Source organism: Carcharodon carcharias, chromosome 1 (genome assembly GCF_017639515.1).
Source record: "Carcharodon carcharias isolate sCarCar2 chromosome 1, sCarCar2.pri, whole genome shotgun sequence".
NCBI lineage: Eukaryota > Metazoa > Chordata > Chondrichthyes > Lamniformes > Lamnidae > Carcharodon > Carcharodon carcharias.
The window spans coordinates 32,695,084-32,720,043 of NC_054467.1; the positions used below are offsets into that span (position 1 = coordinate 32,695,084).

At 44.1% G+C, this 24,960-nt stretch overlaps 1 protein-coding gene and 1 long non-coding RNA gene across 4 annotated transcripts in view; one reads left to right on the plus strand and one right to left on the minus strand.

The window, feature by feature from the left end:
- inpp4b (inositol polyphosphate-4-phosphatase type II B) overlaps window positions 1–24,960 on the minus strand; it is a 900,896-nt gene that overhangs the window by 154,972 nt on the left and 720,964 nt on the right. For all 3 annotated transcript variants that reach the window (XM_041213287.1, XM_041213212.1, XM_041213146.1), the window contains one exon: window positions 5,465–5,642. In XM_041213287.1, the coding sequence (XP_041069221.1) occupies window positions 5,465–5,642 (178 nt within the window). The remainder of the gene's footprint in view (window positions 1–5,464; window positions 5,643–24,960) is intronic.
- Window positions 1–24,960, plus strand: part of LOC121291802 — a 55,667-nt gene that overhangs the window by 28,611 nt on the left and 2,096 nt on the right. The window contains exon 3 of the long non-coding RNA XR_005946083.1: window positions 3,998–4,085. This is a non-coding gene — a long non-coding RNA (uncharacterized LOC121291802). The remainder of the gene's footprint in view (window positions 1–3,997; window positions 4,086–24,960) is intronic.

Consider the following 24,960-nt stretch of genomic DNA (forward strand, 5'->3'; position numbering starts at 1 on the left):
AGATAATCCGTGATATCATTTATGAATGATGCACCATTTATAGCCCAGGGCACACATCATGATGTGGCACATGGCGTAACACTTATAATTTATTAACAATCTGCTATGTCAGACCTTACACTGGCATAGCATAGTAGAATTGTGTGCAATGAAGAAAAATGTTAACGGAATTCTAAAGGAAACAGTGTCTTTTCTCTGATGGCTTTACTGAAGCAATTTTCAAATACCAACATGCCCTGGTGCTAATGAGGGCAGAAATGGAAAGATGACCTTCATTGTAAGCTCTCTTTTTTTCTCCATTACTCTTTCTTGGAATTCCCTCCAGCACATACACAACAGTCTTAACCAAAAGGAGAACAGTAATCAACACCCAAGAGTTCCATCAATCATGCCTTGAAAAAGGGCACCCAGGAGATATATTAAAAGATTTTCCTTTTGATCTCCTCTCTCCTCTGTGGAGACATGCCAACAACCTGTTCAGCAACTCTCTAACAGATATGCAGCTGAAGCTGGTGATTCATTTTCTGGCGCTTGAATGGCTAGGACAAGGATCATCCCATCCCCTTATCAGTCATTATCCCACAATGCTCGGGACAGGTTAGAGAGGCTGAATAGCCTATTCCTGCTCCTATGTTTCGTCCCAACAGCCCCAGTTGTCGTGGTGCAACATTCTACAGCATTAACACATTACATGAGAAAAGACATGCTTTCCAAACATGATTTTTTTTTTGTCTTTCAGATGGGATATTTAGCTGAGGGCACTGTTTAGGGAAAATAAGAGATTCCACAACAATGTTCCAAGAAGAGCAGGGGAAATCTCCAGTTTCCTGGACAACTTTTGTCTCTTTAACACCACCACCAGAAAAAAAAAAGACTTACTGGTCATTTGTCTTATTCCTGATTGTGGAACCTTGCCGTGGATAAAATTGCCAGCATTGTTTGGCCATGAAACTACAGTTCAAAAATAATTGACTGCTGCTCCCTGGGTTCCCGGCTCGTGACCACAGTCTTCATTTCACCTTGCTTCCAGCTGTGAAGCCTCAGCCATCTGATATTGCTGGGCCTGAATCCAGCAACTTATTTTGACCCTGTTTGGCATCTGCAACATACCAGTTCTATTTAACTGAGGTCTGAGCCTCAAAAAGGCACCAGCCTCCTTGCTGCTTGAACAGGTGTGCAGCTGCCTGAAAGTTAAAATCTACTCCTATAAATAAAATATTAAAGCTCTGTTTCAGGAAGCCAATAGGTATCAAATATGCAAATTAGAAATTCAAACATGAAAATGATCAAACATTTAACAAGTGTCAAGACATCTTGGACTAGTCTAGATACTACTATAATACTACTACTATAATTGCACTTCCCTCACTTTGGTCTACTGCATTTGTTGCTCCCAATGCAGTTTCCTCTATATTGGAGAGACCAAACACAGATTGGGTGACTGCTCTGCAGAACATCTTCGGTCTGTCCACAAGCATGACCAGACCTTCCTGTTGCTTGCCATTTCAACACGTCATCCTGTTCTCATGCCCACATGTCTGTCCTTGACCTACTGCAATGTTCCAGTGAAGCTTAACTCACACTGAAACAACAACATCTCGTCTTCCGATTAGACACCTTACAGCCTTCCGGACTTAACATTGAGTTCAACAACTTCAGACCATGAACTCTCTCCTCCATCCCCACCCCTTTTTGATCCCTTCCTTCTTCCTATATTCATTTTTTTTTTAAATTTTTCCCACTTTATTATTTTCAAAATTTACTTCCATTTTTATTCATTGTTTTATCCCCAGCTTTTAGCCTATTTTCAAACATTTTTCCCACCACCGTCCCCTCCCCCTATCTCACCCCCACTAGAGCCATCTATCACTTTCCAGAGTGCTTACTCTGGTCCAGCCATTATCACATTCTGCTTTCTACTCTTACTGTCACCATTAGCACCTCCTTTAGCCAGTACCACCACTATTAACAAACCTTTGACCTTTCATTTATGACATCTTTCTTTTGCCTCCACCTATCACTGGCTTTTTATCCAACTTCACCTATTCCACCCCTCTTATACATATATTTCACCACATTTCTACTTCCCTTTAGCTCTGAAGAGTCATACAAACTTGAAACATTAACTCTGCCTTTCTCTCCACAGATGAAGTCAGACATGCTGAGTTTTTCCAGCATTTTGTGTTTTTGTTTCAGATTTCCAGCATCTGCAGTATTTTGCCTTTATCCTACTATAATAGTGGTCTGTATTCTCAATGTGCCACTTACAAGAGAACACACTGTTGGTAAAATTATGGATGATTGTACAGAAATGTTAACACACACCTTCTTTCGGGAGAATAGCCACTCATTGTTACACACGTGACAATTTCTTCTGAGAGTTTAGTTGCTGAGATCATTTTTATTTTGCATAACTGCGAGATGATGGCGTTCATGTGTGCCTGCTGTCTATATGGTATTAGCCTGTCCCACCTTTTACAGGAGACATCCGACACAACAGCCCAGCTCCCAACACTGCATTAAAACATATCCATATCACAATAGAGCACCTTACCACCTGGGTGGTAAACCTGTGGAATGGATCATCCAACCTTTATAAAAAATCACCTAATCTGCATTTCCATTGATTCTAGAGCCCACATTCTGGAATTCACTCCTCAACCCGCCAACCTCCTTTAAGATCTTTCTAAAACCTCACCTCCATGATCAAGTTAGCCCTCCTAAGGTTGCCTTCTTTGAGTCAACATCTGTCTTTTACTTATACCTCTGTGAAGCACCTTGAGATTATTTAATGTGCAACATGCTGTTTGTGGTAGATTTTATCATTATGCACTATACTTGCCACATCACACATAATATTCATAGATTCTAGTTTTCTCTGGAAGATAAATGACGGAAATGAGGTGCCCAGTCAGCACAGCTTTAGTCTTGTGCTTCAAGCCAGCCATTCTAGGCTCTGGGATGCCAACACACCTTGATCAGCACGGACATTCTCTGAAATCTACTTTCTTAACAGCTCAGTCTGTTTCCAAGGTGTAAGGCTGAGATGAAATTATTTTCTACAGCCACGAAAAAGTACTATAAATATTTTCAAGTCATGTTACACCAATTGGAGTCCACTTTCACTAAAGGCAGAATTGTACTAACTCCAGTATGAAGGAGTTAGTATAAGTTCCTGCACTCAAATTTAGGATTTCACTCGTCATCCCTGTTTTTATGAAACCCAGAAAAATGTGATAAAGGCCTTCTCTCTGACCTCTGCTTAGGAATTCTTAGTATGAACATTACTACAGGGCCATTCATTGAACATGAACAATTTTGGCCTGATAAGGCACTACAGAAATACAAGTTCTTTATAGTGCATTGTCCAGTTTTGGCCACAAGAGTGAGGTTGATCTTTTGTGTAAGAGGATAGAGCTACATGAGAAGTTTCCCGAAAACAGGCTGTTCAGCCTTACAAGGATACAATTAAGGAAGGAAAAATGAACTTCATAAAACTTGCATGAAGAGGTTGAGGGTCAACAGGAAAGGCCAAAGCAAATTTCAGAAGTCGACCAAAAAATGATCAGAGAGCCAAAAAGGTGACTAGAAGTGAGTATTGTTGCAACTAGAACTATTGTCACAGCAAAAGGATAGTTAAGGAAGAGGTGAGAACCTTATAAGATGAGAACGGAATGAAACTGAAAGTGAGCTTAGAATGGTTAATCCATACAATGAATACCCCCTGAAGTATTGTCAAGCAAAGACAAATACTAGCATAATCCTAGGTTTTCATCTCCCAATGGAAGTGAGAATTGGGTCGTGAAATGCTGAACTTAGTTTTGTTTTGCAGGATAAACAATTTTCCTCTGCCTACCTGACCCCACACTATTTTCATGTGCTTCTTTGCCTCAAGTGCAAAACACACTTGCACCTCTTCCAAGGTTGGGGTCCCCATTGCGAGGGCCACAGGAAAGTTGCAGTTCCTCCTGCAAACTACTTTTGTGCTCTGGTGTAGGTTTCGGAAGCCTTGAAAAATTGCACTTCCTTGGAGAGTTTGTGACCACTGGGGGAAGCCTGCTGAGGAGTCAGGAACATTTTGAAAGGTGAGTGTGAAACGTTTTGATACTTTCAAATGTCACTATTTGATGCTGTATTGTAATGTGGATATGTTTTAATGCAGTGTTGGGAGCTGGGGATGTTGTGTTGGAGAACTGAGGTGGGCCTTCTAACTGGCTTGCCTCCGCACTCACACTTCTCACATGCTCTTTGCAGCTTGTAAAATGCACTGCAAACCCAACTCCAGTGTGAAAAGACAAAAATCCCAGGCAAAGTCACCCACGTGTTAGGTGTGTATTTCAGAAGGCTCAAAAGTGTACAGGGCACAGGCCGGGTTTTTCTAAGCCCACAAGAAAATCCAGCCCCAGCTCTTCAATAATGGAAATAATCCATGAGCATTTATCAACTTCAACATCAATAAAACATATACTCCAAAGGCTTAACAGCTCAAAAAGAACAAACCGCTGTGGTGAGAGAGACTAGGGATGCAATTTGGAAAGTGCAAGCAATCATCAGGAGGGAATCAATGTATCAATGAAGAAACCCTATTACACTGAAATCAAACTAATGCAGTGTGCACAATTCAAGAGACAGAATACATCTAACCAGGGCTACTGCGAAATCATCAGCCTTAGCTGGGGATTGCTGAGCATTCCGTTATTAGCCTATCTAGGCTAGTGATTGAAAAAAGCAAGCACACATTTTCTAGTGTCCTCTCCAGGAAAATTTGCTGTGTAAATTTTGTGAACAAGTCTTAGACAGTCTGGGCTATGCTGGCCCTTATAGGAACGGTCTGATGTGACTTGGATACTTTCAAGAGGTATCAAGAAATCCATGAAAGAATACCCCCAAATGAGATACTGCCTTGAAGGGAGAAGGAAAAACATAACGAGAAAAACAGTACATAATTTAAGTGATTATTACATCTTTACAATTCCTTCCAGCAGATTTTAAGATTGAAAAAGTTCTCATTCATTAGCAAAGTACCTAATTTGAAATCTGATACAATGTAACTTTAAACAGAGTTAAAACTTTAGCTGTGCGCCAGTGTTAGATAGCTCAGAATTCCACACTGACCGCCAAATACTTTTAGTAAGTTTAAAACATAATCCTCATTTACATAATTATCTTTTCTGTGAAACCCTGTACACCACCCAAAGACAATGTAGACAAGGAGCTGAAGTTAGTTTTTACAAACTCACAACCCTGGTGGAAGTGCAAAATTGACACTAAAAATCTCTTAGCCACTCTCATTAAAATTGTGGATAAATGCGTTTTCTTTCTTCATCCCTGAGCTGAGCTCCACCCAGCACAATACTCAACCAATTGTTAGCTTCAGAAGTCAGACCTAGGAAGCATTCTGGATAAGAACAATCAATAACAAAGAGCCAACATTCCTTTTAAAGTTAACAGTCTAAATCCTTACTATTTCACTGAGTGTTTTCAATGAATCTTTGAGGTTGTCACTGGAGCGTTGCCTTGCTGCAGTAAGTAGTAGATCGGTGTTGCACAGTATGAGAGGTTGAAGCTTATAAATGTTGGTTATAACTTCTTTTGCTTTGGTCGTGTCTTCAGGTGAATAGTAAATATACTGGTACGCTGAACTAGAAAACAAAGCAGAAAAAATGTTGCATATCAATTCAACAGTTTCACTAATAGTGAACAAAATAATATAACTTTCTTAAAATTCACAAAATGAATTACATAATAACAAGAAATAGGAGAAGTGGGCCATTCGGCCCCTTGAGCCTGCTCTACCGATAAATAAGATCTTGGCTGATCTGAATGTGGCTTTAACTCGACTTTCCTGCCTGCCTCCTTAACAATCAAAAGTCTGTCTAACTCAGCCTTGAATATATTCAATGACTAAGCCTAGAGTGCTCATGGGGAAGAGAATTCCAAATACTAACCCACTCTCAGAGAAGAAATTCTTCCTCATCCCCATCTTAAATGGGAAACCCCTTATTTATAAATAAAACCCCCTAAACTAAGTCCCCCAGGAGAGAAAACATCAGCTTGAATTTTTGCCGAGTCAGAAGAACTCTGCGCCTTAACCAAAATGATGCCAGAGCCTGGAATCTAGCAACCATCAGTTTCCCATATTGGGGGGGGGGGAAGGGTAGATGGAAGCAGGGCATTTGAAGCTGCACTCTTTCATATAGGAACAATTTTGGTCATCAAAGTTTCAGAAACGTGACTTGTGGGCTTTAGGCATTTGAGGAAAAGGTCCGAACCTACCAGATTTCTTTGTAGAGGTCAGGTATCCCTTTAGGATTGATAAGAGTAGACATGAATGTGCATAAAAAGTGGATAAGCTCTGCAGAACTGCCAAGCTTTCAAGTCATTTAAATCTCCTGCCCTTTAATTTTGAAAAACACAGCCAGCCTGTAGTTGAGAACAAATGTTACTTGCAATTTCAGGAGATATTTGTTGACATAAGCCTAAGTACTATCAGTATGGTATTATTTCTGCCTGATTGCTTCCACAGCCTATCATTATCAAAGTGGTGGCCTGTAAGTTCACAGTTTGAATTGACAGCTCCAAGTGACTATAAAGAGATTAGCTGTCTTTGATGTGGGGCTATGAATAGAAGTTTGTTTGTTTATACAGAGAATTAAGTTACTGAGGAAAATGTGTGTTTTATAAGGGATTAAATACTTGAAGGGATTTAAATGTATTGAATGGAATCTTATCAATGAGGGTGTTTTTAAATATAGTGAAATCTGCAACAGATGCTTAGAACTTAATTTTATTTCATCCCAGCATGGCTCCTGAAGTCTACCCATGGATACAGGGTGAGTAGCCATGAGGGTGCAAGGGCAATGGCGGACATGGGTTGGCATGAGTTGACACTAAGTTAGCATTGAGGGTGTGAGGGGCCATGAAGAGTGGGTAGAGAAGCATAGGTTGGCATGGAAGGTATGAGAGGCAAGAGGTGGCACAAATTGGCATGGATGGGGCATGGGGAGTATGTAGGGGAGGGGGGGGGAGGGCTTGAGGGATGTTTTTGGTTTTAAAGATTTTTCTACAACTGGCATGAAGTCCCAGAGCACCAAGGCGGGCCTTTTAACTAGCCCACCTTGGCACCCAACAGCTCCAGTGGCTGCCTCCAAACTCTTTACTGGTCAGTGGGCCCCACTCCAGTTAGCATTCACATCCCACTCCCCCAAGTGAAAACCCGACCATTCGGGGCATTTTCTCCTGAGTTGAGTTTGTGGAGTCAGGAATTGAATCCTGCTGCATGATAAATTGACGTAAAACAAAGTCTTATTGACTGCTACCAAGGTAGCAAGCATTCACTCTTATGATTTTCGGTATATTGTCGCAGAGTGATTGCGCATTGGAGGACAGCGATCCTTTCACTCACACGTGCACTCTCAATTACGCTGTGGTCTTTGAGCAAACCTACCATAGAGAAAAGGTACAGTGTTCTCAAACCTACCATAGAGAAAAGATAGTGTTCTCAAACCTACCATAGAGACAAGGTACAGTGTTCTCAAACTACCATAGAGAAAAGGTACAGTGTTCTCAAACCTACCATAGAGAAAAGGTACAGTGTTCTCAAACCTACCATAGAGAAAAGGTACAGTGTTCTCTTGAGCTATTAGCAGCTTTCCAGGGGAAAATGATGAAGGAGCTTGCCTGCTAACCCAGTCACCTGCTTTATTGATGAGTTCATTGCTGAATGAAAAATTTGGCATTTCTGCTCTGCCACCCAGTGCATAAAAGTTCAATGCAATGCTCACTTAAGCAGCTATTGTGAGAACAGTCCCTGTTGTGGCACATGTTTAACCGTTTGGCTCCATGAGATTGCAGATCTCATTGGGCACGTACCGCCTGTTAAGCGTTGCTTTATAGACATAGGTTGTTACGTATGAGCAGGAGCAGACAGTCCAGTTCAAGACTACATATGCTTCTTTCCCATTTCTCCAAAATAAGAAAGAAGGGATATATACCCAGCATGGTTTCCATCTTCTGAAACTGCAGCTGCCAACAAGCCATCATTGGAAAATACAGGGATATAGGCACTAAGTGGGGTAAAATCAAGTACACTATAAAGATACAAAACTTGTCTTTTTTTTTAAAAATAGTTCAGCAAAACAACTCATGTAGCTAGTAATGGCACTCATCTAAAGGAGTGCAATGCCTAAAATGGCTAGATATGTGCTTTCAATGCAGCACCTATCTTAAGTGGGCACCAATAACAAAGCACGTTTTAGATAAATATATAGTACAGCAGATAGTACATGGTTTGTTAGTTCTAGGAATGGATTAATAGGTCAAAAGACTTATTGCTCCATATGTTTTTATGTCTCACACAACGTCATATCTGTTAAAGTCACTGAGTGGGTTGCAACATTCCATTTTAAATACATTTAAAACACCAATGTTAAAGATCTCTATGGAAAATCCAGTTTAAAACAGACAGTTATGCCTGTAGGTGTGGCTGTGCTGGGCTTTCTTTGTGATAAATGTCATCAATCTAAGGAGCTATAAAAACTGTTGCAAATATGCACTGGGGTTTGAGTCAGCAATGTGTTCTTCCACCCCTCATGTTTCGAACCCACCCAGGATTACAGGTATCTCCGGGACATAAAACGTTTCTCGGACTGCTGTTCCCGTCACATTCTGAAATCCACACTCAGTGCCATGCGCCGCCATATGAACACACTCGACCTCTCCCTCCAGCAGCACCGCCGTACCCTTTTTCAAAGCTGCGCGTGCCCCCAGTTTCATTTTATCCTTCGGCTCATCCGACGCCTCAACAAGAAACTTTTTCTCTTTCTCTCAAGTGCTAAGGAACGCAAGCTACAACAACTAATCGACACCAACACCCATCTAGGACCCCCCACCCCTGCCTGTTCCTCCGTCCCCACCCTTTCTTCCAATCCCAACCCCAGCCGTGTATTACTATACCCCCTGACCTTCCCCTCTCCGATGCTGAACGTTCAGTGCTCAGCAAAGGACTTAGTTTCATACCCTTACGTCCTCACCTCAATGAATTTCGGGCTCGGCATGATACTGAACTCTTCTTCCGCCGTCTTCATCTCCGGGCTCACTTCTTTGGGCAGGAGTCCTCTCCCAGTTCAACGGATCCCTTTACCCATCTCCAATATTCTCCCTCCACCTGGACCCCTTCCTCTGGATTCTTACCTTCTCTCGATCTTTTCATTGAGAACTGTCGGCGCGACATTAGTCGTCTCAATTTCTCTGCTCCTCTCACCCATTCTAACCTGTCTCTCTCTGAACTTACTGCACTCCATTCTCTCAGGTCCAACCCTGACATCATCATCAAACCCGCTGACAAGGGTGGTGCTGTTGTTGTCTGGCGCACTGACCTCTACCTCGCGGAGGCTGAGCGTCAACTCGCAGACACTTCCTCCTACCTCTCCCTGGACCATGACCCCACCACTGAACATCAAGCCATTGTTTCCAGGACTGTCACTGACCTCATCTCCTCTGGGGATCTCCCTCCCACAGCTTCCAACCTGATAGTCGCCCAACCTTGGACGGCCCGCTTCTATCTCCTACCCAAAATCCACAAACAGAACTGCCCCGGTAGACCGATCGTCTCAGCTTGCTCCTGCCCCACAGAACTCATTTCTCGTTATCTTGACTCCCTTCTCTCTCCCCTTGTCCAGTCCCTTCCCACCTACATCCGTGATTCCTCTGACACCTTACGTCACATCAACAATTTCCAGTTCCCTGGCCCCAACCGCTTACTCTTCACCATGGACGTCCAATCCCTCTACACCTCCATCCCCCACCAGGATGGTCTGAGGGCCCTTAGCTTCTTCCTCGAACAGAGGCCCGAACAATCCCCATCCACCACTACTCTCCTCCGTCTGGCTGAACTTGTTCTCACACTGAACAATTTCTCCTTCAACTCCTCTCACTTCCTCCAAATAAAAGGTGTGGCTATGGGTACCCGCATGGGCCCCAGCTATGCCTGTCTCTTTATGGGGTATGTGGAACATTCCTTGTTGCAGTCCTACTCCGGCCCCCTTCCACAACTCTTTCTCCGGTACATCGATGATTACTTCGGTGCCGCTTCATGCTCTCGTCAGGACTTGGAAAAATTTATTAATTTTGCTTCCAATCTCCACCCCTCCATCATTTTCACGTGGTCCATCTCTGACACTTCCCTTCCCTTCCTTGACCTCGCTGTCTCAATCTCTGGTGATAGACTGTCCACCAATATCCATTACAAACCCACCGACTTCCACAGCTATCTCGACTACAGCTCCTCACACCCTGCTTCCTGTAAGGACTCCATCCCATTCTCTCAGTTCCTTCGCCTCCGTCGCATCTGTTCCAATGATGCTACATTCAAAAACAGTTCCTCTGACATGTCCTCCTTCTTCCTTAACCGAGGTTTTCCACCCACGGTCGTTGACAGGGCCCTCAACCGTGTCCGGCCCATCTCCCGCGCATCCGCCCTCACGCCTTCTCCTCCCTCCCAGAAACATGATAGGGTCCCCCTTGTCCTCACTTATCACCCCACCAGCCTCCGCATTCAAAGGATCATCCTCCGCAATTTCCGCCAACTCCAGCATGATACCACCACCAAACACATCTTCCCTTCACCCCCCTTATCGGCATTCCATAGGGATCGCTCCCTCCGGGACACCCTGGTCCACTCCTCCATCACCCCCTACTCCTCAACCCCCTCCTATGGCACCACCCCATGCCCACGCAAAAAATGCAATACCTGCCCCTTCACTTCCTCTCTCCTCACCGTCCAAGGACCCAAACACTCCTTTCAAGTGAAGCAGCATTTCACTTGCATTTCCCCCAACTTAGTCTACTGCATCCGTTGCTCCCAATGTGGTCTCATCTACATTGGAGAGACCAAACGTAAACTGGGCGACCGCTTTGCAGAACACCTGCGGTCTGTCCGCAAGAATGACCCAAACCTCCCTGTCGCTTGCCATTTCAACACTCCACCCTGCTCTCTTGCCCACATGTCTGTCCTTGGCTTGCTGCATTGTTCCAGTGAAGCCCAACGCAAACTGGAGGAACAACACCTCATCTTCCGACTAGGGACTTTACAGCCTTCTGGACTGAATATTGAATTCAACAACTTTAGGTCGTAAGCTCCCTCCCCCATCCCCACCCCCTTTCTGTTTCCCCCTTCCCCTTTTTTTTCCAATAAATTATAAAGATTTTCCTTTTCCCACCTATTTCCATTATATAAAAAAAAACCCACTAGAGCTATACCTTGAGTGCCCTACCATCCATTCTTAATTAGCACATTCGTTTAGATAATATCACCAACTTTAATTTTAACACCTATGTGTTCTATTGTACTATTGTCGTTGACATCTTTTGATGATCTGCTTCTATCACTGCTTGTTTGTCCCTACAACCACACCCCCCCACCCCCCCCCCCACCTCTTTGTCTCTCTATCTCTCCGCCCCCCCACACACACACCGTAAACCAGCTTATATTTCAACTCTTTCTTGGACTCGAACGCAAGTTCTGTCGAAGGGTCATGAGGACTCGAAACGTCAACTCTTTTCTTCTCCGCCGATGCTGCCAGACCTGCTGAGTTTTTCCAGGTAATTCTGTTTTTGTTTTGGATTTCCAGCATCCGCAGTTTTTTTGTTTTTATCAATGTGTTCTACTGACTGGCCACCAGGTGGCTCAGCAAAACCTCATGCGCTATCCCCCACACCGAGGATTACTACTGGGGCTGCAGATCACTAAGGGCAGAGAGAAATGTACCAATGAGGTGGCCCACCATTTGCTGCTGAAAGTACTTTCAAACTCTGTTAAATGAATAGGTGCTGTATAGATGAAGAAATATAAAGGTACACTATATCCCAATCTCCCTCACATCACTGATAGCATTTACCAGCAGATATCAGTATGCTCCTCTCCTGAAAATTCTTTCCTACCAATTCTCCATCTGTTATCACTAACCACTGCCCTCCCCGAAGGTGCTAACCCTCCCCGAAGGTGCTAACCCTCCCCCCTCTTGCTGATTTCCTTAGATTGCCCCCTCTGCTTCCCACCAATTCCCCTCCCCCATCAGGACCTAGATTGCTTTATAGCCATTTACCCTGATTGAGCTAATTTTGCTGACTGCCAATTTAACACCCAATCCTCCCTTCCTTAACCATTCATCTCCTCCCTGGTCCAATTATCCTGCCTGCCATCTAGCTCTGCTGGATGAGCACTGTACTTAATCTAGATTCCCCAGACTGAGTTGTATCAGGGTGGTGACAATTCTGATGGTGGGCTGGAAAGCTGGGAACAACCCTGCCTCAGTCGATTCCGGGAACCCCCTACTTGATTCCTTGGCAATCAGGCAATTAACTGCCTGGCGTCGGGGCTCCAGTCCTTTAAGAGATGAGATTCCGCCTCCAAGATCTGCTGACCAATCGAGGGGCTGGCAGCTCTTCATTCCCAGCAGCACCGCCGGGAGCATGGACACTGCTAGGAACGTACCCGGTTCAGAGCAACATCTTGGATGCGGCCCAGGACCTGGGTAAATGGGATCCGGAATTGCCAGTGCCAGTCAGACGAAGAGAGTGGGGGTGGTGGGAGCATATGCCCCCAACCCACCCCCACTCAGCCCACAGGGAGGCCCCCAGGTTTAACTGAGCAGCCTCTCCACATGGTCGGGGACCACCCTAATGCCGGTGGACTACCAGTGATGGCAGGAAGAGTTCCTTAAGTGGACCTTAATTGACCACTTAAGGGCCTCAATTGGCCTCAGATGGAATGGACTTCCTCCACCTTCCCGGCCACTGAGAGAATTCTATGGTGTTGAGAAAGTGACGAGCACTCCACAGCCCCGCCTTTCCTCCCAATTCTCCAAGCCTCCCATCTCCCAGCCCCCTCCCGACGGTTCCGTTAAATTCTGCCAGCCATGTGAAATAACACAGAAGAGAGACTAGTAAGAATAAATATGAATGAACAAAAATAACGAAATAAATAAGTGGTAGCTAATCTGCCTCGTTACTTAATTGGAGAGAAAGAAAAACATTGGGTGGAATCTTGTGCCCTCTCCCATGGCGAGTTTGGTGGCGAGGACATTTAATTGGGATGGGGAGGGTGGTGGGTGGGACTCCACCACCTTCCCATTTCCAACTTGAGTAAGTCTGGGGCAGCAAGGCCCACTTTAGAGTCTCACCTTACTGCTGCTGGTATTAACCAGAGGTGGGCAAGGGGACCTTGCCAAGCAAACCCTGCTGTATTTGTTTGCGGGTTCCCAGGGAGGTCCCTCATCCAAAAGCACTTACTGCCTGATCAAGGGACCTGGCACTGGGAAGGGAGGGCCTGCTGAGAGCCATCTCCCTGCCCTTCCTGCTGACACCCTTCTTCCCTGCAACCTCCAGCCCATGATCACCTGCCTGCCATTACTCACCCTTTCCTGGGTTCCTCCTCAATTCGAGGCCTCACATGGGTGCTGTGCAAAAGTGCTGTCAAGCCTGATTGGCTGGCAACTCTCGATGGGCAGGACATCCACCCCCAGGGTCCAGGAAGGACCTCTGCTGACCTGTTAAGTGCCTGAGTGGCCCAAGATGTGGTGGGCCTTCTCGAAAAGACATGGTGTGAGGGCCTCACTGGTTCTTCAGCCAGTGGGAACCACAAGGTTCCGTCCATTATTCCTCCACTGTTTGACTATTAACTCACGTTTTGTAACAACACTCTGCATTAACTAAAGTTCAAAGAAATCACACTTTAATGGAAAGCTTCACTCAACAAATGCTGTCATTCAAATTCAAATTAGGGATAGCCTACAAAATGCTTCAAAATGAATCAGGTGAATTTTCTTTTACTTAATGAAACTAAATGGAAAGGGAAGAGCAGGTTGAGGGGTTGAGTGGAAAGAGGAATATGTTTTTTTGAAGAAAGCATTTTTTGGGGGCTTTTCAGTATGACTCATGAGGAACCAAACATCTGACAGGTCCCAGGGTAATTGCTGCAGCTGGATCAGAGGCAGGAGCAAAGGAAATGCAAGTAACCACAATTTGTTTTGGAGCCTTGAACTGTTAAAATGGTGGGACAGAAGCACAATTGCTGCACTTTTAAGCCAGTCACAGAAGTATACTTAATTTCATGCAGTTGCATTTGTTTGATATATCTGTGGGGCTCAATCAAACATTATTTCAACTTTACTTTTGGCACTATATGCAGGTCATATGCAGCAAACATCATCAACGTGGAGCTAAAAGCTGTGGAGAAAATGGGCAGAATTTTCTGCCTGCCGGGCGGGCGGGCCCAACCCAATCTCCGGCAGGTGGGGAGACGATCCCCACCAGAGAAGCGGGCCCCGCCGCCATTTTGTGTGGGCGGGCCAATTAAGGCCCGCCCAGCATGACTTCCAGCAGGAAGCACTATGCACTTCCTGTGTGGGCAGGGGGGGGGATTCCCCAAAAGTGAGAGTGCGCTCTTTCGCGCATGCACACATCTTCCTGAGGCTAAGTGCTGCATCAGGGAGATCACTTCCACTTTTAAAAAGATTAAAAAAAAGAAAAAAATTCCCTAACATGTCCCCTTCATGCGATGGGACATGTTCATAAATTACAGTAAAACTTTATTTAACTTTTTAGACCCCTGCATGAAACCTCATCCCGCCTGTGGATGAGGTTTCATGTTTTCTCTATTTGCCGCCGGGGCTCCTGGCCTGCCCACTAACCTTAAGGTTGGATGGGCAGGTCTTTTAATTGATTAAATGATCCTGTCAATGCCTCAATTGGCCATTGACAGGTCGGCGGGCGCACAGCTGATTTCGCTGTGCCCCCGCCTTCCTGAAAATTTAAATGGGGCAGGATGACGTTGGGGGTTCTACCCGATGTCATCCCGCGTCATTTTACCTGTCGGTGAGCGGGCTCCGCCTCCTGCTCGCCAACAGCAAAATTCTCCCCTAGAAATCTGAAACAAAAACAGAAAATGCTGGATAAACACAGCAGGTCTAACAGCATCTGTGGAGAGAGAAACAGAGTTAACATTTGAGCGTGTATGACTCCACTTCAAAGAGTCATATGGACTCAAAATGTTAACTCTGTTTCTCTCTCCACAGATGCTGTTAAACCTGCTGAGTTTTTCCAGCATTTTCTATCAATGCAGAGTTGTTCTGTACTACTATTCTTACTTTAAAACAGCCAGCAATATAAATTAATTACGGGCTAAATTAATTTTTGAAAATATACTAAGATTTGTTTGAGTGCTGCAGCTTCGAATTACAGTCTAAAAGATCAATCAAGTGGTTTATTTTGTGCTTTCATTGCTCCTTAATCAGGCACATACTGTATTGAATAGCAAGTCCTTTCTAATAACTATCTTTAGCACAAATTTCATGTCTTGGCATGTCACACAAAAGCAAATTAAGACATGTCAGCAAGGTCTGTAAAAGCTTCACATCTACATGGGTGTATGTCTATCTGTCTGTAACCACAACAGATAATGAATCTAGTAAAAGCCCAAGTAAATTGCCTGGAGGGATGACAAACTGTTTGACAAACTGTTTTAAGATGATTCCATAAAGCAATTTTCCCAATTGATTTTCAAACAACTACAGATTAGAAATCATAAACAAATGTTTAAAGAAGTATTGCATTTCAACACCAAGTGTAAATTTTTGAGATTTCCACAGACTTCATAACCAAGGTCAAGTTCCAAATGACTGAATCAATAGGCTGTGCAAGACAAGTTGGAGCGCAAAATCACTGCCCAAATATAACACACAGTGGGGGGGGTGCAGTTTTGTCAGTGGTGTTGTTCCTGAAAACAGAACCGGAAGTATGCAATACTTTTGCTCTCTTGCTTTTTTCCATTTCCCATGTGATTGCAATTAAAATTTAAAGTGCTGGCGGCGAGAACGGGAAACCTATGTGATTCTGTGGCAGGGCATCTTTTTCGTTGGTTTTTATGTTTTTGGTTATAAGGTTCACTTTGTCCAGCAAACATTAGCTGCGCCCTTGAGATTAATACATTAGTTGGTGTTTGAAACAATATAGGCAGAGAGACTGATTAACTGAACAAACACTGGTGGTTTATTGGTTCTAAGAACAGAGCACTAACACTATGTGTGCTGCTGCGATCACCTCCAGCTCTAGACTCCAAGTAGACCACCGCTGTGTAGCGATTGGTCAATACAGTCAGATGGTCAATTAACTACATTCTCTTAAAGGTACCTAGCACTCCACTTTACCACATTGGTGAAACCTATCATCAGCTGACATTGCACCAGGTACTGGCGGGCTATTAAAGAGCTTCCTGGACAAACAGTGAGGCTCTTCATCATGGCCATGACTTTCCTGCACAACTCCCTTTCCATTAACATAAGGCTTGAGAGCACAGAGGTGACATACTGGTTTTCAAATTTAAATTTCACTTGTAAATATTTCACATTACATTGGTTTCACTTTTTCACGTGTGCATCATTGTTCTTTGTTGACACTAGCTTAGTCACACAGAGCTAAATGTGCTGGCAGGCATTGACGGTAACAGAGGAGTTAGGGACATTGCCTTTATTGTGGAAGAAAAATATATTGCGTTGTTTTGTTCAGTCAATTGAACGTTCATGTTAGTGTCCGGTGTTGTACTTACCACTTTGGGGGACACGGCTGAGCTTGCAGGCTCAGCTGGCCCTCCCTTCAATGCATTGTAAAGAACATTGTCTGAGATCACTCTCAGCGAGGATAATTGAAATGTTGGAGGTGAACTCAGGGCCCCGTGACAACTCTGGCAGCCAACACCCTAAGATGGACACATATTTGGACAGTACTGACAATGGCCTTTAGGCCCTTCATTTTCTTACCTTGACTGACTCTTCCCACAACCCTCCACCCTACCTTTCCACCCAGGATGCCAGGCCCTTCCCACTTCACTCCTCCATGTCTCGACCCCACTCCACGCTCCCTCCCTCCCTCACCACTGACTCACCCTTGCTGGTCCCGAGCCTCCATGCAAGCTGCCGTTCTCCTGCTCCCCTCTCGTGTGCAGTAGATTTAAACAAGGAAAACTGCTGACCTTACGTCCAATTGCACAAGGCCAATGGGTGCTCCCCCTTTTAAACAAATATGAAACACATGCTGATATTTTCGTGCGCCACTGACTTTATCTCGAAGGTAGGACATAATTTTTAAGAAGTGTTACACTAATGAGTATTCATGGAATGCAAATGTATTACAAGTGGGAACCCACCACAGGCCACCGTAATGCTAGACACACCGCAAACAAGCTGCTGACTTGACTCCTGCATCTCAACTTGCCATTGGAAAATCAAGATGTCGGATCACACCTAATTAAGTTCCCCCCTGTGTATTAGGACTTGCATTGTGCATTTTGCATCAGTCGTTTCTCAAAATGCTGCACACAACAGATTACCTTCTAAAGTGAGGTAACTCTGGTTGTGTAGTCAGATGCATGGGTCTGTGGAAATCTCAAAAACTTACGGCTAGAGAATGCTCCTCACATAAAACTTCTTAAGGCATTTTACAGGAGGGCGGGGGAGCAGATTTTGACAAAGAGTGGGGGAAACATTTAGGGGGTGCGGGGGAGGGGGGTTGTTGACTGAAGGCAGGGTCAAACAGGTAAGTTTCCAGGATGCTTCTGAAAGTGGGAAGTGAGCTTACAAGGCAAAGAGGTTTAAGATAAAGAACTCTAGAGCTCTGAGAGAATGGTGACTGAAGGATTTGCCTCCATTGTTGGAGTGGAGACAGGGAAGTGTGTTCTGTGGAACATGTTTTAAATGCAGCTATTGAATTGAATAATATTACAAATAATAAATAAAACAGAATAATAAGGAATAAAACAGATGCAAGTCGGAGAAAAGTATCTCTGCAGAGACTAAATGGCTCTTACTAGCTTCACATCAGGACTATCTGGATGGAAATTTATTACGCGGCAGGAACGTGAGCTGGGATAGAGCAGCGGGAGTGAGAGCAGGGAGAGAGCAGCGGGAGTGTGAGCCGGGATAGAGCAGCGGGAGCGAGAGCTGGGATAGAGCAGATAGAAAATCAAAATATGAATAGTCAGTCAACTTTTTTTTATAAAAGGGAAGTTGTACCTCAATTTTTTTTTTAAGAGTTGTTTGAGAATATAACTAACTGGGTAAATAAAAGGGAACTAGTGAAAGGAGTATATATAGATTTCCAAAAGGCATTCAACAAGGTGCCACCTAACACATGGGTTTGGGGGTAATATATTAGCATGGATTCAAGATTGATTCACAGACAGAAATCAGAGAGCAGGGATAAGTAGGACATTTTCAAGTTGACTGACTGCAACTAGTGGAGTGCTGCAAGGACCAGTACCGGAGCACCAGCTCTTTGCAATCCAGAATAATGACTTTGTTGAAGCTACTGAGATGATACAAAGCTAGGTGGAACAGTAAGCTGTTAGGAGGGCACAGTTACAAGGAGATATAGACAGGTTAAGTGTGTGCACAATAAGATGACTATAATATGGGGAAATGTGAGGTTGTTCACTTTGGTAGGGAGAATAGAAGATCAGAATATTTTTTAGGTAGTGAGAAACTTTTAAATGTTGTTCAGAGAGATTTGTGTATCCTTGTACAAGAAACACAAAGTTAGCATGCAGGTACAGCAAGCAATTGGGAAGGCAAAGGGCATGCTTGCTTTAATTGCAAGGGGTTTAAGTATAAGAGTAAGGGACTCTTGCTTTGGAGATGGTGCAGCAAAAGCTCACTAGATTGATTCTTGGGATGAGAGTGCTGTCCAATGATGAAAAACTTAGCAGATTGGGCTTATAACATTGGAGGTTAGAAGGATGAGAGGATATCTCACTGAAAAATACAGGCTGGATTTTACAGTGTGCCGCAGATCTTGTCCCTGGTTAAGAAGTCTGGGAGAAGACTGCCCATGATCCATATGGCCACCCACAGCAATTTAACACCGGGAGCAGTGTTAATTGCTTTAAGGTGAGACTTCTGCTCCTTTCCTGGGAGGAAGTCCTGCCTTAGAGAGCCGCCAGCCAATTGGATGGCCAATAACTTGCTAGTCCCAACAGTGCCAGTGGGAACACTGGCAATAGCTGGGATTACAGGCAGTCCCTCCACTCCAAGAAGCCCAGTAAGTCTGGGATAGGAGGTCTCAGCAAGGGAAGTGAGAGGATGAATGGCTAGGTTCAGGAGGCCAGGAGAAAGGTTAAATAGGAGGATGACCTTGACAGGGACCGGTGGGGGGTGGGGGGGGTGCCTCCAATGGGCTCACAAAGAACATCCTCCCCACATTGCCCAACACCAGCCTACGCAGCTAAAGCATGGTAGCATGAGTAAAATATCAGCGAGGACGAGATTAGGCCCTTAATTGGCTATTAATGGGCCAAATAAAGGCCTTAATAGGCCCAAGGGCAGGCAAGTAGACTGATGCCTCCCACCGTAAAATTTCATACAGATTGGAGGCCATTAGCTAGGCAGTGGGAAGGCCACCTGCTGGGCTTTACATGTTCCCCCCACCACCTTCCGGCAGAGGAGCATAAAATCCATCAAACAAGATGCTGAGTGAACTTGACTGAGTAGATACTGAGATGTTCCGAAAATACGTGGCTGGAAAGTCTTGGCCCCGGGGGCATGGTCTCAGTATAAGGGGCCAATCGTTTAAGACAGAGATGAGGTGGAATGCTTTCACTCAAAGGGTTGTGAATCTTTAGAACTCTCAACCCAAGGGGGCAGTAGGTGCTCAGTCATTGAACATATTCAAGGCTGACACATGCAGACTTTTGGACTCCAAAGGAGTCAACAGAAATGGGTACTGGGCTGGATTGAGGGAGGCAATGGCATAGTGGTACTGTCATTGGACTAGTGATCCAGAGACCCAGGGTAATGCTCTGGGGACCCGAGTTCGAATTCTGCCACGGCAAATGATGGAATTTGAATGCAATAAAAATCTGGAATTAAAAGTCTAATGATAAACATGAAAGCATGATGTTGTCAATGATGGGGGAGCCCAGCACATCAGTGCAAAAGATAGAACTGAAGAATTCATAACAGTCTTCAGCCTGAAATGCTGAGATGATCATCCATCTTGGCCTCCTCCATAGGTCCCAGCATCACAGGTGCCAGTCTTCAGCCAATTCAATTCACTCCAAGTGTTATTAAGAAATTGCTGAAAGCACTGGATATGGCAAAGGCTATAAGCCCTGACAATATTCCGGCAATAGTACTGAGAACTTGTACTCCAGAACTTGCCGCGCCCCTAGCCAAGCTGTTCCAGTACAGCTACAACACTGGCATCTACCCCACTATGTGTGAAGTTGCCCAGGTATGTCCTGTACACAAAACGCAGAACAAATCCAACTTGGCTGTCATGACCAGATATTAATGTCTATAATGTTATTGGAAATTATTTTTTAAAATAGTGTTCTAGTGGGGTCTGTGTTTATGTGTGTGTCTTAATTGGATTAAAGACAGCTAGTTTGGATGCTTTGATGTATCGTAGTTTTGAGATGTTAAATAGGTAAATGTAAGAAGGGTAGAAAGGTAAAGTGTAAATTTGCACTTGTTAAAAGAAACCATTCAAGACTGCAGATTAAATCTTACACCTAGCTAGAAGATGCCAAGCAATGTGTTTACATTTTTTCAGCTTACTAATAAAATTGGTGGAATGACAGCATGTTATTGTTAGAAGAGGTAAAGTTAAAACCTAGTGATTCAATGTAAAATTTACATTCAAAGGGAAAGAAATGTATAAAAGAGAAAGGAGATCGTGCGTAAGGTAGAGGCATGTTAAGATCCAACAAGAGTGAGAAGCTTCCAGCCTGTAAGCCTCAAGCTGCTGTCTTCAAGGACCCAGGGCTGAAAGAAATTCATTTTGAATGCAGCTGTTCAGGGTGTGCTTCGCCTGGTGTCTGTTTAAATCTATGAGATTTACTGTTGACTTAACGAGGGTGTAACTAAGAGTCAGATTAATTAGTGGATTTTTGTAGTTATTATAGCAGTAATTTTGTAGGCATATATTTGTGTTTACAATCTTTCATATATTAATAAATGTTTAATTTAGTTTTATAAAAAAAACCTTGCGATCTTATTACAACTGAACTCAAAGCCTGCATCTCGAAACAAATACAAATTGCAAAAATGAGTTACGACAGTTGTTTCAAGTTTCCCACCAGGATTTGAACAACTCAGCCTTTACCATCAGCTATGTCATAATATCGGCCTATTACCGCCCTATCAGTCTATTCTCAATCATCAGTAAAGTAATAGAAGGGGTCATCAATAGTGCTATCAAGCTGCACTTGCTTAGCATTGACCTGCTCACTGACGCCCAGTTTGGGTTCCACCAGGGCACTCAGTTCCTGACCTCATTACAGCCTTGGTTCAAACATGGACAAAAGAGCTGAACTCCCGAGGTGAGGTGACAGTGACTGCCCTTGACAGCAAGGCAGGATTTCACCAAGTGTGGCATCAAGGAACCGTAGCAAACCTATAGTCAATGGGAATCAGGGGAAAACTCTCCGTTGGTTGGAGTCATACCTAGCACAAAGGATGATGGTTGTGGTTGTTGGAGGGCAATCATCTTAGCTCCAGGATATCACTGCAAGAATTCCTCAGGGTAATGTCCTCAGTCCCAACCATCTTCAGCTGCTTCATCAATGACCTTCCTTCCATCATATGGTCAGAGTGGGGATGTGCGCTGATGATTTCACAATGTCTAGCACCATTTGCGACTCCTCAGATACAGACTCATGTCCGAATTGTCCAAAACTTGGACAATATCAATGCTTGGACTGACAAGTGGCAAGTAACATTCACACCACACAAGTGCCAAGCAATGACCATCTCAAACAAGAGAGAATCTAACCATCACCCCTTGACATTCAATGGCATTACCATCACTGTATTCCCCACTATCAGCATCCTGGGGGTTACCATTGACCATAAACTGAACTGGACTAGCCATATAAATACTGTGGCTACAGGAGCAGGTCAGAGGCTAGGAATCCTGCGACAAATAACTCACCTCCTGACTCCCCAAAGCCTGTCCACCATCTACAAGGCACAAGTCAGGAATGTGATGGAATTCACAAAGGCTCCTTAGACAGCACCTTCCAAACCCACGATCAATACCATCTAGAAGGACAAGGGCAGCAGATAGATGGGAACACTACCACTTGGAAGTTCCCCTCCAAGTCACTCACCATCCTGACTTGGAAATATATCACCATTTCTTCACCGTCGCTGGGTAAAATCCTGGAACTCCCTTCCTAACAGCACTGTGGCTGTACCTACACCACATGGACTGCAGCGGTTCAAGAAGGCAGCTCACCACCACCTTCTTAAGGGCAATTAGGTATGGACAATAAAAATGCTGGCCCAGCCAGCAAAGCCCATATCCCGTGAATGCATTAGAAGAAAATAGTGGGGCTGATATCAAAGATCAAGCACGATCTTACTGAATGTTAGAGCAAGCTCAAGGGGGCCACATTGACTATTCCTGATTCTAGTTTTTATGTGCTTATGGAGACTTGAACAACATTAATACTGGATTTTATTTCACTGCATTTCACATCATCATTTTTTACCTGGTACAGCATTGTAAGGTTTCACTGTGCAACATATACAGGGCTTTGTTAACCCTGTAACAGGCGATGAAATAAAACGCAATATCACTGCTGTTCAAATCATACTTACATAGTAATTCACGTCACGCAGCTGCAGAGCATGTACAGCACAGCAACAGGCCATTCAGCCCATATGGTCGATGCCAGTGTTTATGCTCCACACCAGCCACCATCCACCCTTTTCATCTAAACTTATCAGTATAATCTTTCTACATCAGTCGAACTGTCTAGCCCACCCAGTTATCTCGGTTTTTTTTCATTACTGCTCAACGTCACGGATAAAACTTAATAACTACGAAACCGCGGATTACACATTTCAGTGCAGAAGCTTGTCCTCTATCCTTGTTCACCATGATGCCAGACCAAAAAAAGCTTTCAAAAGCCAGAATAAAAAGCCTTATACAAACTTCACCTATATAAATACAGAACACAAACCAAAAATAAGCATGTTTCATGGAGGTAGCAGATTTACATCATAAGTATTTAGTGCAACATGTCATGGTGGTCCTCAGTGCTATTCTTAGTCCTAAACTACTGGGAGTCTGAGTTACAGTCCAGAAATGGGATATGTTCCTCTTTCCCACCCCACCCAATGACAAAGTTTTCAGGACCGGAGGAAGAAATATTATAAAAATAACCACTTCCCCCTCCAAAGTCAACCAACACCATGTACCTGCTTACAGGAAGGCAGCTTGGGCTATAAATTTTCAAAACTATTGAGAGAGCAAGCTTTCCACACTGTGCTCTATTTCACAATCTACATAAATTAAAATCATGCACTCAGCAATTTGAACTATTGAGAAACATTACCAAGATAAGATACATAGGTAGAAGCTAAAATATACAATAATCCTGATTTTGCTGCCAGCAGCAAAGCAGTAGTGCCCATCACTGAGTTGCAGGAAAGCTGCACACAAAGTTCCATTGATATCTGTGCTGCGATTTTCCCCTTTCCCAACAGCAGTTTAAACCTGGTGCCAAGTCAAGGCACATATCGTGGTAGAGGGGGAGGCAGTGGCATAATGGTATTGTTGCTGGACTAGTAATCCAGAGACCCAAGATAATGATCTGGGGACTTGGATTCAAGTCCCACCACAGCAGATGGTGGAATTCGAATTCAATATTAAAAAAAAAATTCAGGAATTAAAAGTTGAATGATGACCACGAAACCATTGTTGATGGTCATAAAAACCCATCCTTTAGGGAAGGAAATCTGCCTACATGTGAATCCAGACCCACAGCAATGTGGTTGACTCTTAAACGCCCTCTGAAATGGACTAGCAAACCACTCAGTTGTATCAAACTGCTAATAAGTCTAAAAGGAATGAAACTGGATGGGCCACCCAGCACCATGGACTGCAATGGTTCAAGGAGGCAGCTCACGGTTACCTTCTCAAGGGCAATTAGGGATGGAGCCCAGCCAGCGATGCCCACATCCCATAGAAAATAGGAGTAGATAATTTGGCCCTTTGAGCCTGCTCTGCCATTCAATATGATCATGGCTGATCCTCTATCTCAGCGTCGTACTCCTGCATTCTCTCCATAACTTTTGATGCCTTTAGAGTCCAGAAATCTATTTCCTTCTTAAATATATTCAGTGACATAACCTCCACAGCCCTCTGTGGTAGAGAATTCCAAAGGCTCACCACCCTATGAGTAAAGAAGTTTCTCCTCATCTCAGTCCTAAATAGCCTACCCCGTATCCTGAGACTGTGATCCCTTATTCTAGATCCCCCCAGCCAGAGGAAATATCATTCCTGCATCCAGTCTATTCATCCCTGTCAGCATTTTATATGTTTCAATGAGATCTCCTCTCATTCTTCTAAACTCCAGTGAATACAGGTCTAATCGGCCCAATCTCTCCTCATACGACAATCCTGCCATCCCAGGAATCAGCCTGGTGAACCTTCGCTGCACACCCTCTATGGCAAGTATATACTTTCTTAGGTAAGGAGACCAAAACTGCACACAATACTCCAGATGTGATCTCACCAAGGCCCTGTACAGCTACAATGATTTTTCTGCTCCCGTACTCAAGACCTCTTGCAATGAAGGCCAACATACCAATTGCCTTCATAACTGCTTGCTGCACCTGCATGCTTGCTTTCAGTGATTGGTGTGCAATAACATCCAGGCCCCTTTGTACTTCAACATTTCCCAATCTATTATCATTTAAATAATACTCTGCCATTCTGTTTTTCCTACCAAAGTGGATAACTTCACACTTATCCACGTTATACTGCATCTGCCATGTATTTGCCCACTCACTCAACCTGTCAAAATCGCCTTGAAGCTTCTTAACACCCTCCTCATCGCTCATATTCCCACCAAGTTTTATGTCATCAGCAAACTTGGAAATATTAAATTTGGTTCCTTCA